The sequence below is a fragment of the Passer montanus genome, unplaced genomic scaffold, assembly GCF_014805655.1.
Source record: "Passer montanus isolate IOZ18808 unplaced genomic scaffold, ASM1480565v1 scaffold101, whole genome shotgun sequence".
NCBI classification, from domain to species: domain Eukaryota; kingdom Metazoa; phylum Chordata; class Aves; order Passeriformes; family Passeridae; genus Passer; species Passer montanus.
In genome coordinates, this window is record NW_024356616.1 from 1,913,481 (window position 1) to 1,934,500 (window position 21,020).

The 21,020-nt window shown below is 52.5% G+C and overlaps 2 protein-coding genes across 4 annotated transcripts in view; both read left to right on the plus strand.

The window, feature by feature from the left end:
- AAK1 (AP2 associated kinase 1) overlaps window positions 1-11,339 on the plus strand; it is a 55,604-nt gene extending 44,265 nt beyond the window's left edge. The window contains exons 18-22 of one of the 3 annotated variants that reach the window (XM_039716695.1): window positions 3,451-3,552; window positions 4,371-4,472; window positions 5,193-5,303; window positions 8,016-8,120; window positions 9,144-11,339. In XM_039716695.1, the coding sequence (XP_039572629.1) occupies window positions 3,451-3,552; window positions 4,371-4,472; window positions 5,193-5,303; window positions 8,016-8,120; window positions 9,144-9,238 (515 nt within the window). In that variant the 3' untranslated portion in view covers window positions 9,239-11,339. Of the gene's footprint in view, window positions 1-1,775; window positions 1,864-3,450; window positions 3,553-4,370; window positions 4,473-5,192; window positions 5,304-7,645; window positions 7,786-8,015; window positions 8,121-9,143 lie in introns of those variants that run through there. The other 2 variants (XR_005628330.1, XM_039716704.1) reach the window with 2 other exon arrangements.
- LOC120505809 (uncharacterized protein FLJ45252) lies at window positions 1,784-17,037 on the plus strand. The gene is made up of 2 exons (XM_039716721.1): window positions 1,784-1,863; window positions 15,134-17,037. The coding sequence occupies exon 2, from the start codon at window positions 15,235-15,237 to the stop codon at window positions 16,192-16,194; it is 960 nt and encodes a 319-aa protein (XP_039572655.1). The 5' UTR covers window positions 1,784-1,863; window positions 15,134-15,234; the 3' UTR covers window positions 16,195-17,037.
- The last annotated feature ends 3,983 nt before the right edge of the window (window positions 17,038-21,020 follow it).

Sequence of the window (21,020 nt, forward strand, 5' to 3'; positions counted from 1 at the left end):
TGGCACCTGGAGGAGCAGGTGGCATCACCTGGGTGCCTGTCAGGACCTTGCAGAGCCCAGGTGCAGTGGGTGCTGTCAGTGTGTCCCTCCTCCTCCTCCTCCTCCTCCCCTGTGTCATGGCTGCAGTTCTTAATGGAATTGTAACTAGGAAGAGGAGCTGGCAAGAGGGATGTGAAAAATATGGCAAAACATCTGTTAAAATAAGGGAGAATTAAATATTCATGCTGAAAACATATTTCCTTGTGTATGTGCAGGAAAATGAGCCAAGTTGTTCTTAATGAGCTTATTTCAGGCTTCACCACTGACTAATCCTGGGTTGGTCAGGGGAGCTCTCTCTGTGGGTCACTCTGGCTGATGTAGGAGGGTATTTTATATTTTTTTGGGAACAAAACACTGGATGAGATGTTTTTAATCACCATAAATCTACTGCAGGCCCATAAATTCTGAGCAGATAACTGGGTGCCCAGTTTGTCACAGCTGTAATAAACAACTGGATTGCTGCTGAGGATTTATTTGCACCAAGATGACACATTGAGATAAAGTAATTGCACATGCACAATTAGGCATGCACAGCAGCTGTGGGTGTGCACTAATGAGCTGAGTTTACATCTTGAGCTGGGAAGATGCAAAAGGGCAACTGCTCATGTGGGAACCCGATGGATTTATTGCTGTATTTCCTGAGAGGACAAGCTGGAGGTGTGATGATTTAAAGCAACAAAGCCAGCAGACCATGAGAATCCCAGCTAAATGAGTGTAAAGAGCGTCCAGTGTTCTTCTGTCTGGGCTTTCAGTTTGATCTTAAGGGAGACAATTTACTATTTTACACATGTTTGAGGTCTTGAACGTGGAACTGAAATGACTTGGTTTTGCTGTCTTCAGGAGCCACTGTTTAAAAAGAAATTACACTGAATCATCAGGCTGAGTGGCCCAAGTGCCTCAGTCTTTACTGAGCCACTTCTTTTAGACACTGGTCTGAGACAGGTGGGCCTGAGTGGTCATTTAATCAATTCATTTCTGATTGAAGAATTAACAACTGATTGGTCATTTAATCAATTCATTTCACTCGATTGAAGAATTAACAAGACACCAATTTTTAAACATTCTGAGAATAACAAGAGAACAGATAATAGGGAAACAACACCTACAGGTTGTTTATCATAATTGGCTATCATTGTTTATCTCCAGCTCCCCCAAAGTCTCCCAGGCCAGTTCTGGGAAAGCTTTTGTGGCTTTCCCTCTCTGAGCAGGCTGCCACATCCACAACTGTTGAGTGTGACCCCCGTGGTGTTTGCAGAGCCCTGATTCCATTTATCCCCCTTCTCTTCCTGCCCCTGTTGTGTGAGAACCAATCCCATTTCAGCAGGGCAGCGGGAATAAATGGGAGTGTGGAGTAAATCCCATTTATCAATTTATTAATGGAGAGTTCATAAATGGGAGTGCAGTGCCTTCCCTGGCCTAGTGCAGGGAGCACCATGCAGGGCTGTTTCAGCCTGCTAAACCTTCATCAGTCCAGGGGCAGAACCTCTCCTCAGTGAGAGATCCCTGCCCAGCTGTGCCAGGGGCAGATCCCTGCCCAGCTGTGCCCAATCCCTGCCCAGCTGTGCCAGTGCCAGATCCCTGCCCAGCTGTGCCAGTGCCAGATCCCTGCCCAGCTGTGCCAGGGGCAGATCCCTGCCCAGCTGTGCCCGGTCCCTGCCCAGCTGTGCCAGGGCCAGATCCCTGCCCAGCTGGTGATGTCCCTGCAGGATTTGCAGCGCCGTGTCTCTCTCCCCCAGCTGCCCCCCCAAGGAAAGGACTCTGCTGCGTGCTCTGCTGAGCTCTGGTGCTGTCCAGGGCAGCCCTGCAGTGGGTGCCAGCCCTGCAGTGAGTACCAGCCCCGTGTGTGCCCCTCCTGCCCTGGCCACGTGCCTGCTGGGCACTGTGTCCTCACCTTGGCACACAGCTCTGCTCTCTGCTCCCTTTTAACTTGCAAGTTTTCAGGAGTCCCTGTTCTTTCTAATAGCCTGCTCTAACCCCCAGCCCCTTTGCCTCTCTCATCTCTTGATTGATATTTTTGAGATTGATGTGATTGATATTACCTTGATTGGTGTTTTTTCCTAACTCTGCTGTTTCCTAAAATGCTTTCTGAGTATTTGTGGCTGAAGGGGGGTGTGGCCAGCAGTAAAAGCAGCATGGCAGCAGAATCTCTGGCAGTGGTGTTGAAAGTCAGTTTGCTCAAAGTCTGAGCAGACTGACTGACTGTAAACTCCATCAGGGGTGTGCATGTGTGGGAAAAGGGTCTGGAGGAAAGGCCAGCACTGGATTGCCCAAAGCTTCTCAGCCACTGCATGATGGGTTTGGCCTCTGCTCATGCCAAGGTTCAAACCCAGAGTTAATTCAGTGGCTGCAGCTCCTCCTTGTGCTGCTGCAAGGCAGAGGAGAGGCTCTTGCTTTCATTCCTGGAGGAAGTGATTTGGTTTTGCAGGCTCTGGAGCCACCATCAGCCTCCTGGGGATGCTCCAAGACCCATCAGCTGCAGCTCTTGCTCTGCTCCTTCTGCAGCTGCTTTCCTTGCTCTGACAGGAAACAATCAGTAATTTCTTACTGTGAGGAACAGAGAACTTGACAAATCTTAAAGGCTGCAATGTGTGGCTGGACTCTACCTCAGGAACAGGCTGGGAGGGCACTTTTTAATCCCCCTCTGTGCTTTTAAGCTCTGACACCTTCTAAAAGCTGGCCATGGTCTCCCTGGCTGCTGCCCAGCCCCAGCAAACCTGGCTGCACTGGGGCAGAGCAGAAAAGCCAAGAGAAAATGAAACAGCAGCAGCAAGCTCCTCCTGAGCTGGGCCAGGAGGAGCTCTTGTGGGATGTCCTGAGAGGACATCTTGTGGGACAAGAAACAAAATCAGGCAAAGAACCACTGAGAGCCTAAAGCTGTGCATAAAACCAGCTGTGCCCTGGGGCAGGAGGGAAAATGAAGCTGTGGGGAGAGCACCATGGCTGTTCCCAGAATCTGTGTGCTTATATCTCTATCTATATATATAAATAGATCTGTAAAACCTCTGGCATTGCTGTGGGCTGTTCTGCAGTGGCTCCCTGGGTGGGTGAGGATGTCCTCACCTCTCTTGGGTGGCTCCTCTGATGGCCCTGAGTGATGCTGGGGGACAAACTTCATGGCAGGGCCTCTTGTGCTGGGGCAGGGGATGGAGGTGCTGAGCTGAGGGAGGTGGGTTTAGGTTCAAGAGAGAATTTCTGCAGTGAAGCAGGTGAGGCCCTGGATCCCTGGCAGTGCCCAGGGCTCTGGGAGGTGTCCCTGGCATGGCAGGGGTGGCTGCCCAGGGCACTCAGGTTTCTGTGCTGGAGCCATTTCCCACAGCACAGCCAGCCCTGAGCTCCTCATTAATGGTGTCTTCTTCTTTCTTCTGCTTTTCTCTCTGTTGCCTCCTTTCCTCCTTTTGCTGCTTGCCCCAGAAAAACTGATTGAGGGCCTCAAATCTCCCGAGCCTGCACTGCTGCTCCCCGAGCTGCTGCCTCTGGCTGACCCCTTCGGCAGCACGGCAGACTCTGCCAATGGTAACTGCCCCCTGTGCCCCCCTGTGCCCCCCTGTGCCCCCCTGTGCCCTCTGCATGCTCCCCTGGCTCCCAGAGCAGCCCCTGGATGGTGCTGAGGCTGAGCTGCCTTTCCCCGTGGGGTGGGCACTGGGCAGGGGGCAGTGGCACTGCGGTGTCTTCTCTTGGGAGGAGAAAGGTGATTGCTGATTGAGGAGGATGCTAAAAATGCCTTTATTTGTGGTCAAGAGTTGGTGTTTGACCTGGTCTGTGGCCGTGGCCTCAGCAGGATGAGGGGAAGGGGAGGATGAGGAGCTGGGATGAAGGTGGGCTGCAGCAGGCTCCAGGCAGGTCAGGGCTCTGGGGTGCTGCAGGTTTGTGATTTACTGGCAGGGGCTGTGCAGGCTGGTGCTGCTGGGGGGTGGGTCCCAGCTGGGGGTGCCCTGTGCCTCTCACAGAAAGGAAGGACATCACTCCCTGTAATAATAAAACTTCCTCTACCTTGGCAGTTTCTGGCAGTTGTCTGAATTTTAATGATCAGTTACTCTGAATGCAAGGGGACTCCAGTGCTCACTGCTCTCCTTTTGCTGGACAAGGATCTTGTGGATATTCCCTTCCTGTTCAGCTGCAGGGCAGGTGTCAACAACCTGCTGTTCCATCTCTGGCTGTTTCAAATTGGCCTTGTACAAATCCTAGTGAACAAAAGCTGAAATCAAAAAATGAAAACCAACTAAACCCTTGAGCTGACACTCACTACAGAGTCAGTAAAAGATTCAGACAACTCCTGCCTCAGTTTCCATCTGCTTTTCCTTGCAAACTAACCTCTGGCTTCTCCTGGAAAGGCAAAGCTGCTGTGGCTGTGGAGAGCCTGATCCCAGGGCTGGAGGCCCCTCTGGCCCAGCGCCTCGTGTCCCACAGCGACTCCGTGGCCTCCAACAGAACAGGTTGGTCAGGCTCTGGGGGCTCAGGCTGCTCCCCCAGGGCTGCTCTGGGCTTCCTGCTCTCCCTGGGGGGACTGGAGAAGGTTCTTCCCCTCAGGGTGCTGGCACTGGCTCCCAGGGAATGGGCATGAGGCTGCCAGAGCTGCAGGAGCCTTTGGGCACAGCTGCCAGGGGTGCCCAGGGTGGGCTTGGGGTGTCTGTGCAGGGCCAGGAGCTGGGCTCTGATCCCTGGGGGTCCCTTCCCACTCAGGAGGTTCTGTGGGTCTGTGCCAGTGTTCCCTGAGCTGCAGGTGCTGAGTGAAGTGGTTTAGAGCTCAGGAGCAGTCCCTGAAAGGGCCAGGAGCTGATTTGTGCCCCCCTGGGACATTCTGCTCCTGCAGCCTTGGTTGGGCCACTTCCCCCAGCAGATGGGCTCGAGCTCTTCTCAGAGGTGTGTGCTGGGAGTGCCCTGGCCTTGCAGCTCCTCTCCCTGCCCCTCCCCTGGCTCTGTGGGGTTCCTTGGCTCAGCTTCAGAGGGACAGAGCCCTGCTGGAGGTGCTGGGGCTGTGTGCCCTCCCTGGGAGCAGTGGCATCTCCTCCATCACAAGCAATAGCAGTTTTTGTGCTGCCTTTGCACCAAAGCTGTGCTCCCCCCTGCCTGTGGGTGAGGGGGATGTGGCAGTGAGAGCTTAACACTGTTTGTGTCCTGTCCAATGCCACCCTGGGATGCTCACCTGGATCCAGACTCTCTCACTGGGGAAGACTCTCTGCTTGACTGTTCTCTGCTCTCTAACCCTGCTGCTGACCTCGTGGATGAGTTTGCTCCTGTAGCTTTCACAGCTCAGCCTCACAAAGGTAAACTGGCCCTCTGCTCTGAGCCCTGGCCCTTCTGTCTTACAGACACACGTGCTCTGACCTGTTCTGATGTTTTATTTTTGTCCCCAAGCCACTGCTCTGTTTGCTTCCCAAGCTGCTCAAACTTGGAATGTGCACTGATGTACTAAGGGAGAAAAAAACCCCAATTATTCAGCTTGAGTGTAAAGACAGAGTTTGTCCAAAGTGGAGTTGTTTCCATGGGGGGGATCCAGCAGGCAGGAAGGGTGGGCTCTGTGTGCAGCCCTTCCTCACTGAATGCATCCTGGGTTTGCTTTTTCCACGTGGCATTTGAGATTTGTGGTTTTTCTGCATTATTAATTCCAGAAGGGAGCCTGATGATCATCTGTCACAAGGTTTTGGAGCAAAAGGAATTTTCTGTGGTTTGTTGCAGTTAGCATCCCAGGCAGATGAGCTCCTCCAGCCCTAGAAAACATTGGCCTTACCAGGAGAAGTTCTTGAGCCCAGCTGTGAATGGGAGCCTGAGGGGGAGGGCCAGGGCTCCTGGGCTGTTTATTGCCCTGAAAGGGAGGCCCAGAGCTGACTCCTGGTGCCCCTCAGAGCTGGGGGGTGCTTGGCTCACTTGGTGAGTGTCCCTACAGCCACAGAAATGCTCTGGCCTCAGAGGAATTGCTGCAAAAACAGCCTGGAATCAATTTTCACACTTGATGGCATTTCAGAATGAGTTTGTGCTTTCCACAGAGCTTTTGGGTTAAACAGGCAGTCATTCTGATTGCTCAGGGCTGTGATCCACCCCTGTGCCCCTTCACTTTGCACTGAGATGTGTGTGGAGCTCCATCCTGGGGCACAGCAGAGCCCAGGTGTGCTGCTGTGGCTTACTGAGAAAATGAATTTCCTGCATGGCTCTCCAGGGCTGCCCTGCTCTTCCCTCTGGGATGGGAGAGGCTCACGTGTGCTGGGCAAGGTGAGACACAGTTAGCAGGGGCTGGGGCAAGGTGCTGAAACCTTCCAGAACTCACTGATGGCTTCTTTGCAAACCTCACTTTTAGCTCTGGGTGTGGTTATAATTAAACATCAGACTCATTTTTTATTTTTGATCTGATCCCTTATCATGGAAAGGCAGCCCTGCTGTGACCCTTTATCAGTGGGATCATGGAAAGGCAGCCCTGCTGTGACCCTTTATCAGTGGGATCATGGAAAGGGAGCCCTGGTCTGACCCCTTTATCAGTGGGATCATGGAAAGGCAGCCCTGCTGTGACCCTTTATCAGTGGGATCTGGGGCTGACCCTTCAGCCCTGCCACTGCAGTCTTTCCTTGTCCTTTGCTGGATTTGGTGCTGAGCCTTCAGGGTCCCTGAATCTGCATTTGCAGAACTCAGGATGTTTCTGCTTGGGATGGCACAAGTCACTGAGGGGCTGTGTGACATTGGCCAGCCTGTCCCTGTCCTCAGGGCTGGGCACAGCTCCTGCAGCAGCCCCTGGAGCTGGGGGAGGGAATGCCATGGCAGTGGGAGTGCCATGGCAGTGGGAATGCCATGGCAGTGGGAGCCTGGCAGGAATGCCATGGCAGTGGGAATGCCATGGCAGTGGGAATGCCGTGGCAGTGGGAATGCCATGGCAGTGGGAGCCTGGCAGGAGTGCCATGGCAGTGGGATCCTTGCAGGAGCTCCCAGGGTGGTGGAAGAGGCACAAATAAATAACTGGGGACAGAGAGGTGACAGTGACAGTTCCTGTTCAGATGGACCTGTGTGTGTGTGTGTGACACTTGCACTGCTCTCCTGTAGCATTTTGGGGTTGTTTTCCCTGGGTCTGATCCCCCAGAGCAGTTCCACAAGTGCTTTCTTGCCTCACCTCTCCCCAGAGCTGTTCAGTCTTGGTCAGCTTTAGGTGGAAATCTTTTATTCCCAGCAGGAGTCAGGCAGGAATGTTCTGCCCATGAAAACTGTTGGGTGGATGTGTCCTTGCTGAGCTTTCAGGAACATTTCATGCAGGAGCTGAGGAGCAGATTTGGGAGGGTAGTTGAGGTGTCTGAAGGAACAAGTAGTGATGGCCAGGGAGTGTGAGACTCTGAAAGTACATAATTGCCTGATGAGGTGGATAAATCATCTCATCCCTGGAGATGGTTGAAAGTGCCTCTCCCACGTGTTGAACTGCAGCTGATGTGGTTTGAAATCAGTGGAATTATCTCCCAGAACTGCCCTGGGGGCCTCTAGAAAACCTCTCACAGCACTCTGCAGGCAGGTAAACTCCCTGGAAATCAGACTCCATGCTGCCCTTCTTGTTTTATTGCTGTGGGTGAAAGCTCAGGGGTTTGTCTCACGTCGATGACTGGAATTTCTCCTGTGGTTTGTTTTTTTCCCCCAGCCCTTTTCCTCTCCCTGTGCATGAGAGCCAGAGAGGCAGCCTGAGCTCTCACACCATGCTCATGACCAAGAACACCTTCAGTCCTTGGGAGCTTACCCAGGCCTCTGCCACAGCTCCAGCTGAGCCTTCAGACTGCTCAGGTTTTGTTCTGGGTCTTGCTTGGTTTGGTTTGATCCCCTCCACTTCTGTGTTTCATTGCCTCTCTTCTTTCCTGCCCAGACTTACCAACTTCATTTCACCTTTGAAATAAAACTCCTGCTTCTAAGTGCTGTCTCTGAAAACATTCAGATGTTCTAACACTTCCTGGCAATTCTAACCAGCCTCTCTGCTGTCTTTGCTTCTTTACCCTTATTTCTCTTCTATGCTGCAGAAGATACTAACCTGATATCAGGCTTTGATGCTCCTGAGGGCTCTGAAAAAGTGACAGAAGATGAGTTTGACCCAATTCCAGTGTTGATATCCAAAAATTCACAAGGTAAGCCAGGATGTGGGAGTGACAAAGGGAAGGAAAAAAGGCAAACAGTGGAGATATGAATTAGTTTTGGGGCAGTGGTGCTGCAGCACATGGGCTGTGAAATCCCAGAAGTCTGCTCTCTGTCCCACCTCCCTGAGGAGCTCTGGGCAGGCAGAGCTGTAGGGCAGTGAGGGGGCAGCTGCTCATTTCCTTATCCTGGCCCCAGATCCCCTGGGGAATCTCTGCCAGCAGCAGCCCAGCTGTGCTCTCAGCTCTCCAGGGACAGCAGCAGGCAGGGAAGGATCACTGAGCTGGGTCCCACTGAGAGGATTTTGTGATTGCAGCTTTGATGTACTTGGGGAGGTGTAAAGACAAATCCAAGACTTTTTTTTTTAAAGGCTTTTTTGCCTTTTTTTTTCTCCCAGAACCTTTTGGCTTCCCTCACTCCCATTTTTGGTCTGAGCAGGAACGTGCTGAACCCTGCTCTGCACTAGGCTTGGCTTTCAGAGGCTGACACTCGTTAGGAGCAGTTCAGGCATTACAAACTCCTCTGGAAGTCAGGGATTTCTCCCGAGGCTGGGCCAAGAGAAGCTGGAACCAGGTGGACTTTAAGGTCCTTTCCAGCCCAATCCATTCTGTGGGTCTCTCCTTTAGTATCCCAGTCCCATGATAGCCCAGTTCTCCTGGAAGCAGCTCAAAGCACCCAAAGGTGCTCCTAAAATTGATTTCAAGATTTAAAATTCTGACCTGTGGCCTGTGGGAATCCTTGAATTTGTTTTAGAGATCCCTTAGCAAGGACAGGGTTCTGGATAAATTTGTGGAAAGAATGGGTTTGTAGGGATTTGCTGTGCTGGTTTGGTTTGGGGGGAGAGGGTGAGCAGCAAGCAGGGGATTCATTTCTGGGTGATACAAATAACAAGAAGAACTTGAGCAAATTCTGTTTTGCTTTGACTTTTTCTTTCTTTCTTGATCTTGAACTTCTGAAAACTGTCGTGCGTGTGTGTGTCCTGCTCAATACTGAACTCCTGTCTCTCACACTTTCAGGTGGGCATTCTAGAAACAACAGTGGAAGCTCTGAGTCCAGTCTTCCCAACATAGCCAGGTCTCTGCTGCTGGTGGATCAGCTCATAGACCTGTAGCAGTGACACAGTAGCAGATGCAGTTTCTGTACCCACACCTCCGGTTTCCTTGCCAGAAGAGTTTCCTTCCTTGTGCTTCTTTGGGGCTTTTTCGTTTCTTTTTTTTTTTTTTTTCCTTTAATTAAGAGGAAAATCTGCCAACAGGAGACAGTCAGCCACCTCTCTCCCTGTCTTGCCGTGCCCTGGGGAAGGTTCTGGCTCAGTTCTGGTCTCTCTCAGGCTGGTAGAGCCCTGAGGGTTCCCTCTGCCCTGACCCATGGCTGTGTGCAGGGGAGCCCCCTGACCCATGGCTGTGTGCAGGGGAGCCCCCTGACCCATGGCCGTGTGCAGGGGAGCCCCCTGACCCATGGCTGTGTCCAGGGGAGCCCCCTGACCCATGGCTGTGTCCAGGGGAGCCCCCTGACCCATGGCCGTGTCCAGGGGAGCCCCCTGAGAGCCCCCTGGCCCTGCTCAGGGAGCTGGGGCTGCTCTGGGACCCTGCCCCACCTCCTGTCCCCGGGCAGGGCGTGAGCAGCGCGGCCCCACCTGGCTTTGGGCTCTGCTTCTGCTTCTGTTCCCCCAGGGCTGGGCAGGAGCAGGGGCCAGGGGACAGTGGCAGGGACATCCCTCAGCTGCAGGACACGGGGTGGGAGAGCTGGTGCCTCTGAGTTGCTTCAGAGGAGGAGGAAGCCCCGAGTTCCTCCCGGCCATACTCTGGTGATGGTGCACGTGAAGAGTTTTCCAGCTGCCCCCAGGTGATGATTTGCTGTTTGACAATCCTGCTGGGAACAAACTGCACTTCCTGGGGGAGGGAAAACAGAGCAAAGGGGAAAAAAAGAGAAAAGGAAAAAGAAAAAAAAACCAAAACAGATTGTTAAAGCTGCAGAAATGACCCTAAGTGAAGCGTGACAAGGTTTTGAACCAAATCCATGTGAGTATGGCTGTGACTAGTGTTTCACTGACCTTTTTTGGGGTGAAAAGGGCAGCAGCAGATGTATTTTCTGTGACTTCTTTTCTGTGTTTGACTGGAAAAAAAAGAAAATCCCCTCAACCTACTGTAAATGGTGTATGAAACAAATTGTCCTACGGCTGTTTGTCTATTTTTAATCCTGGTTTTAGTCAAGCATCTGGTATCTGTTCTGGGTTCTCCATTTTCTCTTGTAACTGCTATAGTGCACCCCAGTTCAGTATGGAGCCATTGTTTCAGTAGACAAAGATTCCTGTGGGCCTTTCTCCACCCCAGTCTCTGTGACCACGCATGCCCTGGGTTCAGGTGGTTTGAAATCAGTGCTGCTACAACTCGATGGGTTCTCCCTTTTCCTTCCCCCTCTCGCTTGGTTTGTCCGTAGCTGGATCCGCTCAGCTCGTTCTCCTTGGCTTACCACGAAGCCTGGAATTTCTATCTCGTGTTTGAAAGCCCTCTGTGAGCAGAAGGACTCTTCCTCTTAGTGGAACTCTCCCCAGCTTCCTGCTCCCCGTGTTTGTGTTTGTAGCTGTATTAGTACCAGTGCAGTTCCCACGTGCGAAAGTGCGAGCGACTGAATGTCTGTGCCGACCTCGCTGGGAAGGGAAGAACCCCACGTTTGTGACTCCTCCTCTCCTCTCTCCATCTCCCCCCCAGCCCAAGACTTAGTTGAACAAATTCTGTACATAGAGCTCCCATCGGTTGTGTCTCTACATTAATTACTCTTCTTTTAAACCCTACACTTACTAATAAAAGTATTGCTTACGTGTGTTGTATCATTACATGTGTATACTGCACTTTCCAGGAGAAGCTTTACATGAGAACTATGGAAATGACCTTAGGAAAATTGTGGATAGAAACTTTATTATTTTTTTGTTTTATATTCCTAAAGCACAGGCGAGCTGGACTGGAAAACATGAAGATGCTATAGATAGAAAGTTATTGTATAGTCAGATACTGAGATTATATGAAAAGAGAATGGATTTTAAAAAGTAACCATCTACTGTATATTAGAAACAAAGATTTCTGTGAATTAAAGTACTTTTAAAGAATGTTTAAGATTTTAAATCTAATGGCGCTTGTTCAAGGGTTCTGGAAAAAATGACAAATGCACTGGGTTGTTAATAATGCTATTAAATAAGCAGATGTGAATGTTTATTTTATTGCTTTTTCAAGTAGCTGTTCATGGGTGTGGGTGGAAATCTGATGTTTTAGAGTGTTCTTAGACCTCCTTCATCAGAAAATGCTCACCCTGTGCTTGCAGAGCGAATGGAGCTGAGAGATGAGTGGAGTTTGGGGATTCATTTGAGCCTCTCCAGGAGCTCTGAGTGTCCCACGGCTCTGCTTGGTGCTGGTGCTGCTCAGTCTGAGGAGTTTGTGTGACAGCTTCACCCTGGGTCCCGTGGGACACGTTTGGTGTCCCCTGGGGGGCTGAGAGTCAGTGCTGGAGCTTGGCTGGAGCTGGGGAGGTTCCTGTCCCCTCTGCAGGGCTCAGGGGGTGCTCAGTGCCACCCCAGCAGGGCTGTGCTGCTCTGCCCATGGCAGTGCCCTCGTGCCTGGGGCTGGGGAGGTTCCTGTCCCCTCTGCAGGGCTCAGGGGGTGCCCAGTGCCACCCCAGCAGGGCTGTGCTGCTCTGCCCATGGCAGTGCCCTCGTGCCTGGGGCTGGGGAGGTTCCTGTCCCCTCTGCAGGGCTCAGGGGGTGCCCAGTGCCACCCCAGCAGGGCTGTGCTGCTCTGCCCATGGCAGTGCCCTCGTGCCTGAGCTGCCAGTGCCTGTTCTGGTGGATCTCCTGGCAGGGTCAAACACAAGCACAGCACGTGGAGCAATTTCCCTTCACCTCAGGGTCGTGCTTTGGGTGCAGGAACAAGCTCTGGGTTTGGGTGGCAGAGGTTCAAAGGAATGGTTGGAATTTTGGTGTTGGTTCTTGCTTACTCTGAGGGGCTCAGGCTGGGAAGGGCCCTGCCCTTGGAAACCTCCTGTTCCTCTTTAACCAGATGAGTTCAGTCATTTCTGACACCATCCACTGTGTTGGGAGCATCTGTCCCAAAACAGAAGGTGCAGCTCCCTGGCTTGGGACTGTCCAAGTCTTCTCAGGATCCCTTGGGACCTCCCTGGCCAGGGCTTCAGGTGCTGTGCAAGCTGCTGGGACAGTGGGTGGGAGAATCCTGGCTCTGTGATCTGCATCCTCCTCCAGCCCCCCCAGCACAGGCCAGGGCAGCTTGAGCCAATCTGGGGAGCAAAATCACTTTTAGAGGGAGCTTCTTGTAAAGGAGCACTAGTGGTGTTCTTTGGCCTAAAAGCTGTGCAAAACCACCTTGTTTAAAAATTCACTCACTGTGCTGGGCCTGGGGAGCCAGGAGGGGCTGCTGGCTGGGCTTGTTCTGGGGCTGGGATTGTTCTGGGGACATCCCTGCTCTGGGGACATCCCTGTTCTGGGGCTGGGATTGTTCTGGGGCTGGGATTGTTCTGGGGACATCTCTGTTCTGGGGACATCTCCCAGAATGAGGCTGCTCCTGTTGTTCAGGGGTCAGGCTGTTCCTGAGCTGTTGATGTGCTGAACTCCTGCCAGGTGCAGGTGTGGCAGAATTACAGCATTAAATTGCTCATCCTCTGGAGCTGGAGGCTCTGGATCTGCCTCCAGGTCTCCCACTGTGAGTGGCTCTGAGCAAACACTTGATCCTGCAAATTGTGCAGTGCCACAGGTGTCCCTGACCTTTGTGGCTGTGCTGTTCCTCCTTGCTGGAAGGGCTGGGTGGGGTTGTTCTGGACTGTTGTTTCATGGGATTGCTTCTAGAAACTGGAACAGTTTGCTTCTAGGAACTGGAGTACAAGGAAAACCTGCACGGTGCAAGAATGAAGGAGTGATTAAAAATTCCAAACCAGTAATTCTGCACACTGGTAACTGTGCTGATCTTTAGCTGCCTCTTCCTGGGTGTTGAGTCCTGCCTGGCTTGATGAAATCAGGAGTTTCCTGGTGGAAGGGGAGCTTTAGATTCCAGGAATTTCTCTGTCTCCCCTCACCTTTTTTTTTTGGGCTCTGCTCCAGAAGTGAATTCCTCACCATTGTAGTGACTGCTCTGCCTCTTGTTAATAGGGAGTAAATCTTTTCTGGTCTTCCTCTTTGTTATTTCAGTACTCTGCCACTCCAGGGCACTGTTTTCCTTGAAGCTGGGGAAACTCCAGGTGCCAGGGCTGCCACCTGGGGTAAAGCTCTCCCAGGTTACTCTCTGAATACCTGCAGAGTGTGTTCCTGGGGTATTGAGTGATCTGAGGGGTTTTTTTAAGGTTCTCCCTCTTGAAAAAGAGCCTGAGTATAGTTTGAAATCTTCTTTAGTGTGTGTGTCTGACCCTGGAATCAAATATTACACACACTGGTGTTGTGCAGGAGAAAACTGCTGCTGAGCATCTGGTGCCCTTCTCACATGAGTGGGCAGAGACAACATCAGAAGAGGGAATTTTTCCCACAACAAGGCATTCTGCTTCTTGAGCAGGGTCCCCACATTCAGAGCTGAGTGCTGCTGAGCAGGTGGCTTCAGGTGCTGTCCTCCCTCTTACCCTGTCCCAGATGTCGTGGCTTGGTGGGCACAGGCCTACACAAGTCAGAAGGAAGGTTCCACCTAGCTGTGCTGTTCTGGTGCTGTGCCTGCCCCTGCTCTCGTGCTGAATGCCTTTTCCCCTGGCTCAGGGTGGATCCAGAGGGGTTTCCATGGTCCTTCCATGGTCCTTTCCATGTTTCCATGGTCCTTCAGCTGGTCCTGCTCTGGCTCAGCCTGTCAGTGACCCCTGGCCAGGGTGGGAGTCCCCTGGGAGCTCTGCTGCTCCTGGCATCCCAGAGTGGCCCCTGAGGGAAAAGCAGTGTGCACAGCACGGGCTGCAGGAGAGAGAGGGGATTTTGGTGGAGTACCTGCTCCCATGTGCTCATTCCTGCGCTGACTTTATTTAGCAGTGTGATGTTCCCAGGTGAAGAGCTCCCAATAAATGCTGCTTCTGATGCCTCCTGAATGGCTGCTGTGTCTTTCCTTGTGAGCAGTGATGGAGAAGGGGATGTTTTGTGTCTCTGGTGCCCCAGGGCTGTGATGGTAAACATGACCAATTAACCTGGGCAGAGTTTTCCCTGGGTGAGGTCTGGCACTGCAGGGTGTGTTGTTGGTGCCTTGCTGACCCTGGGTACCACCAGCCTCCTCACCCTCCTCCTTCTTCCTGCAATTCCTGCTGTTTTAGTTTTCATGTGATTTTCTCCTCTTGCTAACGAGTCCAATGACACTTCTAAGCTGCCAGTAGTTCTGTGAAGGTAAGAGATCTTCTGTTTTGTCTGTGTGAGTCCTAAGGCAAAGCCAGCCTCCTGGTGGCTCCTGGAGTGTGTAAAAACCATTTGTCTGGCAGTGGTGTAAAAGAATAGCTGCTACTAAAATAGCTGCTACTTAGGATTCACTAAAAGCTGCAAGCTGACCTTCAGTCTTTGAAATGGGCCTGTTATTTTAGCAGGTTTTGGGGCATCCCCACGTGTTCCACAAGCAATTCCACCTATCTGTGGGCTGGCCCACAGGAAGAGAGGCCAGGCCAAGCAGTAGATGTGCTTGGAGAGCAGCTGGAAGGACAGAACCTGTCTGTCTGCTGGAGCTTCCCTCGGGCAGCACGTTGGGAAGGGAAACACTCTGTGCTGGTGGCTGCTGTCAGGGGTGGGTGGGAGAGACCTGGTGGGATGGTGCTGAGGGTGCTGTGTGTGCCCACGTGTGTGTCAGACATCTCCCATGCTCTCAGCAGTGGTACCCGTGGTGCCCCTGGGCCGCGTCGCCAACACCTTCCCTGGCATTGTGTTTTTCATTGATTTGCCCTCCCTCTCCTGCCCATTTTCCATGCATGGTGGTGGTTTCCATCTGACATTCCTGTGCAGTGTGCTTTGCTGTGCTTGCTGAGCTGTGTCAGTAACGCCCTTCTCTTGTGTTTGTAGGTGTGCACAGGGATCCAGGCCGCTTCCCAGCCGCAGCTCTCCAGCTCTGTAAGGGAGATCCTGGCAGAGATGGACTCACCTTGTACAAGGGCCAGCCCGAGATGCTGGAGGGGAAAGTGCAGCACAACTCGGAGTCAGAGTACCTGGCCAGAGATGGTCCTTCAAGCAACAGCTCCTTCTACAGCAGCGAAGGAGAGGGGACAGACCACGAGGGAGATATTCTGGATTGCAGCGGCTCCAGGCCTTTACTGATGGATTCAGAAGAGGAGGAGGAGACGTGCAAGTTGTGCCCGGGGTTCCTGCAGCCTGTGGCCAGGCACGAGGCCTCCAAGGAGGATCCCCAGTCCCAGGCCAGAGCGGGGGAGCCGCTGTTCCCGGCCTTCCAGTCGCACAGCGGGGAGGTTTTCAACGAACCCGATGTGTTTGCCACGGCTCCTTTCCGCAGCTCCAGGAAGGTCCCCGATGAAGTGGATGTCTTTACCAAAGCTCCTTTTATCTGTAAGGGCAGCGCAGCTCTACGGCACCCAGAGGAAGCAGACGTGTTTCTGAGAGCCCCTTTCACTAAGAAGAAGAGCGTGGAAGAGCTGCCTTCCCACAAGGAGCCGTTCACGCCGCCCGTGTTCCTGAGCCAGGGGGGCGACGGCCGAGCTCAGCCCCTGTTCCTGGATCCAGCGGCCTCGGTGAGAGCTCCACATGCTCCTGCTGCCTTTGCTCAGCCAGGCAGCCTGCAGCCCTGCTCGGTCAGAGCCGTGGAGGCCCAGGAGAGCAGCCCTGCTAAGGCAGCGCTGCCGGAGCAGGGCGACGCGCTGGGCTCCGTGGCCAGCAAGCCCTTCCGTCCGCAGTCCCTGGCCAAGTATTCCCGGCACTACAGCCCCGAGGATGGGCCGGGGCTGGAGGCCAAGCCCATAGCTGCTTACAAGGTGGTGTCTCAGGCCAACAGGCAGGCCATAGCGGGCTCTGTGTCCCTTGTCCCACTGTCTGCCAGGACTACGGAGCTGCCCGCCGCGGATCCCTTCGCCTCGGCGCCCTTCCCTTCCAAAGCAGCAAAGCAGAAGCCTTAATGTTGCAGGAGCTCGGGCTGTGCTGCCTGCAGGAGCACCCCGTGAGGACCTCAGACCTCTTAGCTGAACTGAATGACATAGCAATATATACATATATATATATAAAGTAATTATTATTTTTGGTCAGAACTCTATTTGCAGTGATATATAGTTGAACCGTTTAAGTTATGTTTGTCTGAATGCCTGCCTCTCAGGATCCTCGTATCCTTTCCAGTTGCTTCTCACCTTCCTCCTCTCACTGTCTTCCCTCCATTTATTTCTTTTTTTTTTAGATGCTTTTCTCAAACCAGCAGTATTCCATATTTTCTGGTCCTGGGTGGAGAAATGCACTACAAGATGAATTAAAAGGTTTATTAATTACAGAGCGAGTCAAGCAGGACTTGCTAATGCTCTGAAAGGACACGATTTCACAGGTGAAAGGGTTATTGTGACTTTTGCTCTCAGTGATGTTCCTGCTGCCCTGGCAGCCACAGCTCTGGGTGTGCAGGTGGGTGCTGTGCCCGCAGAGCCAGAGCCGTGCTGGGATGTCTGGTGCCAGTCTGGGCAGTGCTGGCAAAGCAGAGCCAGGGCAGCAGCACAGCTTTGCTCTCCCCCAGGGGAACACGAGGCAGTGCTGCTGCCCCAGGGCTGCAGGCAGGGAAGGTGGTGTGAAGCAATCAGGCTGTTACTGTTGCTGGAAAATCAAACGGTCGTGCAAACAATCAGGAAAAGCTTTCACTTTTACACATGTGTTTCCTGTCTGGTCTATGCCAAAGTGTAGCACCTGGAAATCTGCTTATGGTGAAGGAGAAATGTGTATTTACAGTATTAAAAGCAGACCTTGCGGGGTCATTTGTGATGTGAGCAGCTCCATAACTGTCCTGATGTACCTCATGTGGTGTGACTCAGCAGAGGCCACAGCCCCTTAGACTGGTTTATACTGGCACAGAGCTCAGCTCAAAGCCAATTCAGCCTGTTGCTTTCCTGTTGGTTAAGGATGAACCTAACCAAAACCCCTTTGCTCTCCTTATGAAGTGTTGTTTTCTATCCTGTTCCCAAGAGCAGGACTGTGATGACTGAGGCATGGACTCAGCCTGGCAGAGAAACTGAGGCGTTTATTAGGAAAGGCAAACTCTTTTTATACCCTTCTAAAAGATACAGTATTTCCTCAGATGGTGCCCATCGTGCACCAGGACCTGTGGAACCATAAGCACACCCTCCCCCTAGGTTATTAATGGAAAGGGAACTTCCCATTTTCCACCTTCAGGATTCTTAAGAAATACTTGAGCTTTTTCTAGGTGAAATTCAGTTCCCCCCAAAATCTCTCCAGCTGCAAGAGACGAGCCGAGTGTTGTGCTGGATGTGGGGATTGCCTGGAAGGGAGAGGGAAAAGCCTGGACTGCGGTGTTTGAGCCTTGGGGTGGGAGGGAGAACACTGGAATGGGGGAGGAATTGGCTCCCAGGAGTAGCTGGTGAGTAGTGCCCAGCCCAGCCCAGGCTGGGGGGCTCGTGGAGCCGGGACCCCCCTGCCCTGCGTGGCTGTGCTTGGAGTTCATAAATATCGGTGCCTGGTGGTGCCTATGGGGCTCTCTGCCCTCCATCTCCACCTCCTGAAAACAGAAGTACTGTACAGAATTTCTGTGTTTCTCTTGAGATGTTTCTTCAGCAAAGCTGACGCTGTTATTATGTTTTGTTGTTTCGTTTTCTGTTTAAACATACACCCGAAAGGTGGTTTTAGTTTCAAGTACGTGTTCCCCCAAGTCGGTTGTTGCTGGATGCAATCAGTGAGAGACACAGAGAATGACTGTGACAGCAAACTGTGAATTCAAGGGCCGTGAGTTGAGGGCCCAGCCAGCAGGCTGTGTCACAGCCACACTGAGCCAGGAGTGCCCTTGAGCCTGCAAAGTGCTCAGAAGCTGCTGGAAGGGAGGCCAGGCCTTGGTGGATGAACCTGTGCAACAGGGAGGTGCTCTGCTGGAGTGAGCAGGTACCCCGTGTGAGCCGCGTGGCTTCAAGGTGTTGCCTCTGCTCACTGGAGCTTCTCCTTCCTTCTCTTCATTTGTACTTGAAAAATCACTTCTGAATAATTCAGTGCAGCTCCTGTCAGCACGGAGCTGATGCTGGAGGAGCATCAGCCTGTCCCTTCACGCTGGGAGAAAGGGAGCTGAGCTGAGCAAGCTCCACTCCAGCCCTGCTCGGCCAGGGCAGGCTCAATTTCCAGCTGGCATTTTGGCAGCTTTTCTGTCCTTCAGGCACTTTACAGTGCCTAACTGTGCCCCAGAGCCCATGATCCTGCCAGACACATCCCGTGCTTAAACGGTTTTAAATCTCTTCTGGGGGTGGAGGCAGCTCGTTTGTATCTCTGCATGTGACTCATAAGGTAATGGGACTTCTGGTTATGGTCAGAAAACTCAATTTCAATGCCTGTTACTCTAATACCCTTCTCATTTCCAGCTTGTGTTCCTCCTAATCCTGCACTACCACTGCTGCAGCCTCAGCGTGATGAGTTGTAAGTGGAAATTTAATTTCCATAGCATCTGAAGCTTACTGTTTTAATGAATGTGGAAGAATCATGCTAATTATTTCCCACACAATCAGTGATCTTAATGAAGTGAGGCTCATACAGACTCAATGGGGTGTTTTGAAATCGGTTTTCTGAAAAGAGCCACTGGTTTCACGTCTTTTGTGATGCTGTAGTAAAAGGTGTTCACTGCCCTGGGTCCTCTGGTTATCACATCCCTGTGACAATCCCGGAATCCTGCTGGGAGAGGGACTGGCTCCTGGTTCTCACCCCCTGAATGCACTAAAGCCTCTGCTCAAAGCGATTAATCAGAGTTTCTGCATCAGTAAAACAAGCGGTTGGCTCTGTGCTCACTGCCGTGACTGCTGGGGGGGTACTGTCCTCCCCAGCTGCTGCAGGACTGTGGGGACTGTCCCCAGTGTCCCCTCTCCTGCCGTGACCCCGACCCCCAGTGGGCACTGGCCTGATCGTGTCCTCGGTGCCACAGCAGCAAAACCGGGTGAGATCTGCTTAATTGCTGAACTCAATCACTCCAAAGTGCTAATCAGTGACTTTAACTCAGCTTCCACCAAAGACTCTTGTGTTGGGGAGTTGAATTTTGTGGGTTTTTGTTTCTTGACTGTCCTCCCCAGCTGTGGGGACTGTCCCCAGTGTCCCCTCTCCTGCCGTGACCCCGACCCGAGTGGGCACTGGCCTGATCGTGTCCTCGGTGCCACAGCAGCAAAACCGGGTGAGATCTGCTTAATTGCTGAACTCAATCACTCCAAAGTGCTAATCAGTGACTTTAACTCAGCTTCCACCAAAGACTCTTGTGTTGGGGAGTTGAATTTTGTGGGTTTTTGTTTCTTTCCTCACAGTGTTAAATCAATGCCTTCGAGCACACTGACAGACCCCCAAAGCACTTTTACAGTAGTACCATGACACTGAAACCCTGCTCGAGTTCTCAAACACATTCCTGAAACCTGATCAGCTGCATTAGCGTTTCTAGAAATAACCCCCGGCCTGTAGTTCCTGCTGTAGGTGGGTAAATACCCTCACACACCCTAGAAATGTCCCTGTGGAGCCACAGGGATATCGCTGATCAGCGTTCTTCATCCCGTGCCTCCAAAGGGATGGGATGGGAGAGCAGGGGGCTCGCTCTGGTGTGGGATGCAGCAGGTGGAGCATCCCACACCCCGAGAAAACCTCCTTTGTGTCCGGGAGGAGCCGGAGCTGGGGGTGTCCGTGATCCCCGCAGTGACACACGGTGACCCACAATGACACACGGTGACTTCTGTCCCCACAGTCCCCTCCGTTCCCCCCATGCCTGGCAGATCCCCGGGCTCAAATTTTGCACTCCGGTTGGGATCGGCTGTTCCTGGTAATCATGAAGAAATGTTCCACTTGTAAACTTATGTACATTTTATTAAAACTGTATCTGATGACAAGCACTGTCTCCATTGTGCCTTCCTTCTCCCCTCCCCGCGTAAAATATTTCTGCTGGACACAGGGAATCTGGGTTTTAATGGGTTCTTGGGTTTTAATCTTGTTTTAATGGGTTTAGGTTTCTTCCTACCTAAGTGCTGAACTGGGTTTGGCTGTTTTATCTGGCAGCTGTCAAGTCAAACTGATCTTGCTGCTTTAAGCAGAGGATATTTCAGTTTATATCCAGTTTATATTCCAAAGAGAACTCTTCTCATGGAGGGCAGGGCAGCCCTGAGCGCTCATTGTGTGCTGGTTAAACATGTTTTTCGGTATCATTCAGCTGCCAGGACTCTCTTAAGTGCGAAATATTATTTGGGCTCTGCTGCACTTGTTAATTTAATTTCTGTCTTGGTGTGAATGTCCATTGAGAGAGATTTTGTGCTGTCTTCTGGCTCTGCACAACTCCTGACATGAGGGGACAGCCGGGGGTCGGGCTCTGCTCCGGGGACAGGAGAGAGGAAACGGCCTCAGGCTGGAAACTGGGAAAATTCCTTCCTGGAAACTGGGAAAATTCCTTCCTGGAAACTGTGCAAATTCTTTCCTGGAAACTGGGAAAATTCCTTCCAGGAAACTGGGAAAATTCCTTCCAGGAAATCGGGAAAATTCCTTCCAGGAAAGGGCTGCCCGGCCCGGGCACAGCCTGCCGCGCGCGGCGCTGGAGCCGCCATGCCCCCATCTGCGGGCATTTAACAGCCGCGTGTGTGTGTGTGGCACACGGTCACACGGGTCAGTGGCGGCCCTGGCCGAGCCGGGAGCGGCGCTCGGTGGCCCCGGTAGCCCCGGTGGTCCCGGTCGGAGCCCGTCCCGTCCCGCTCGCCGCCGCCACGGCCGCTGTCCCCCTCACGCGCTGCCGCCAGGGGGC

Excerpts from the sequence above, each read along its gene's own strand:
- LOC120505809 (XM_039716721.1), top strand. The coding sequence starts at position 15,235 with ATGCTGGAGGGGAAAGTGCAGCACAACTCGGAGTCAGAGTACCTGGCC.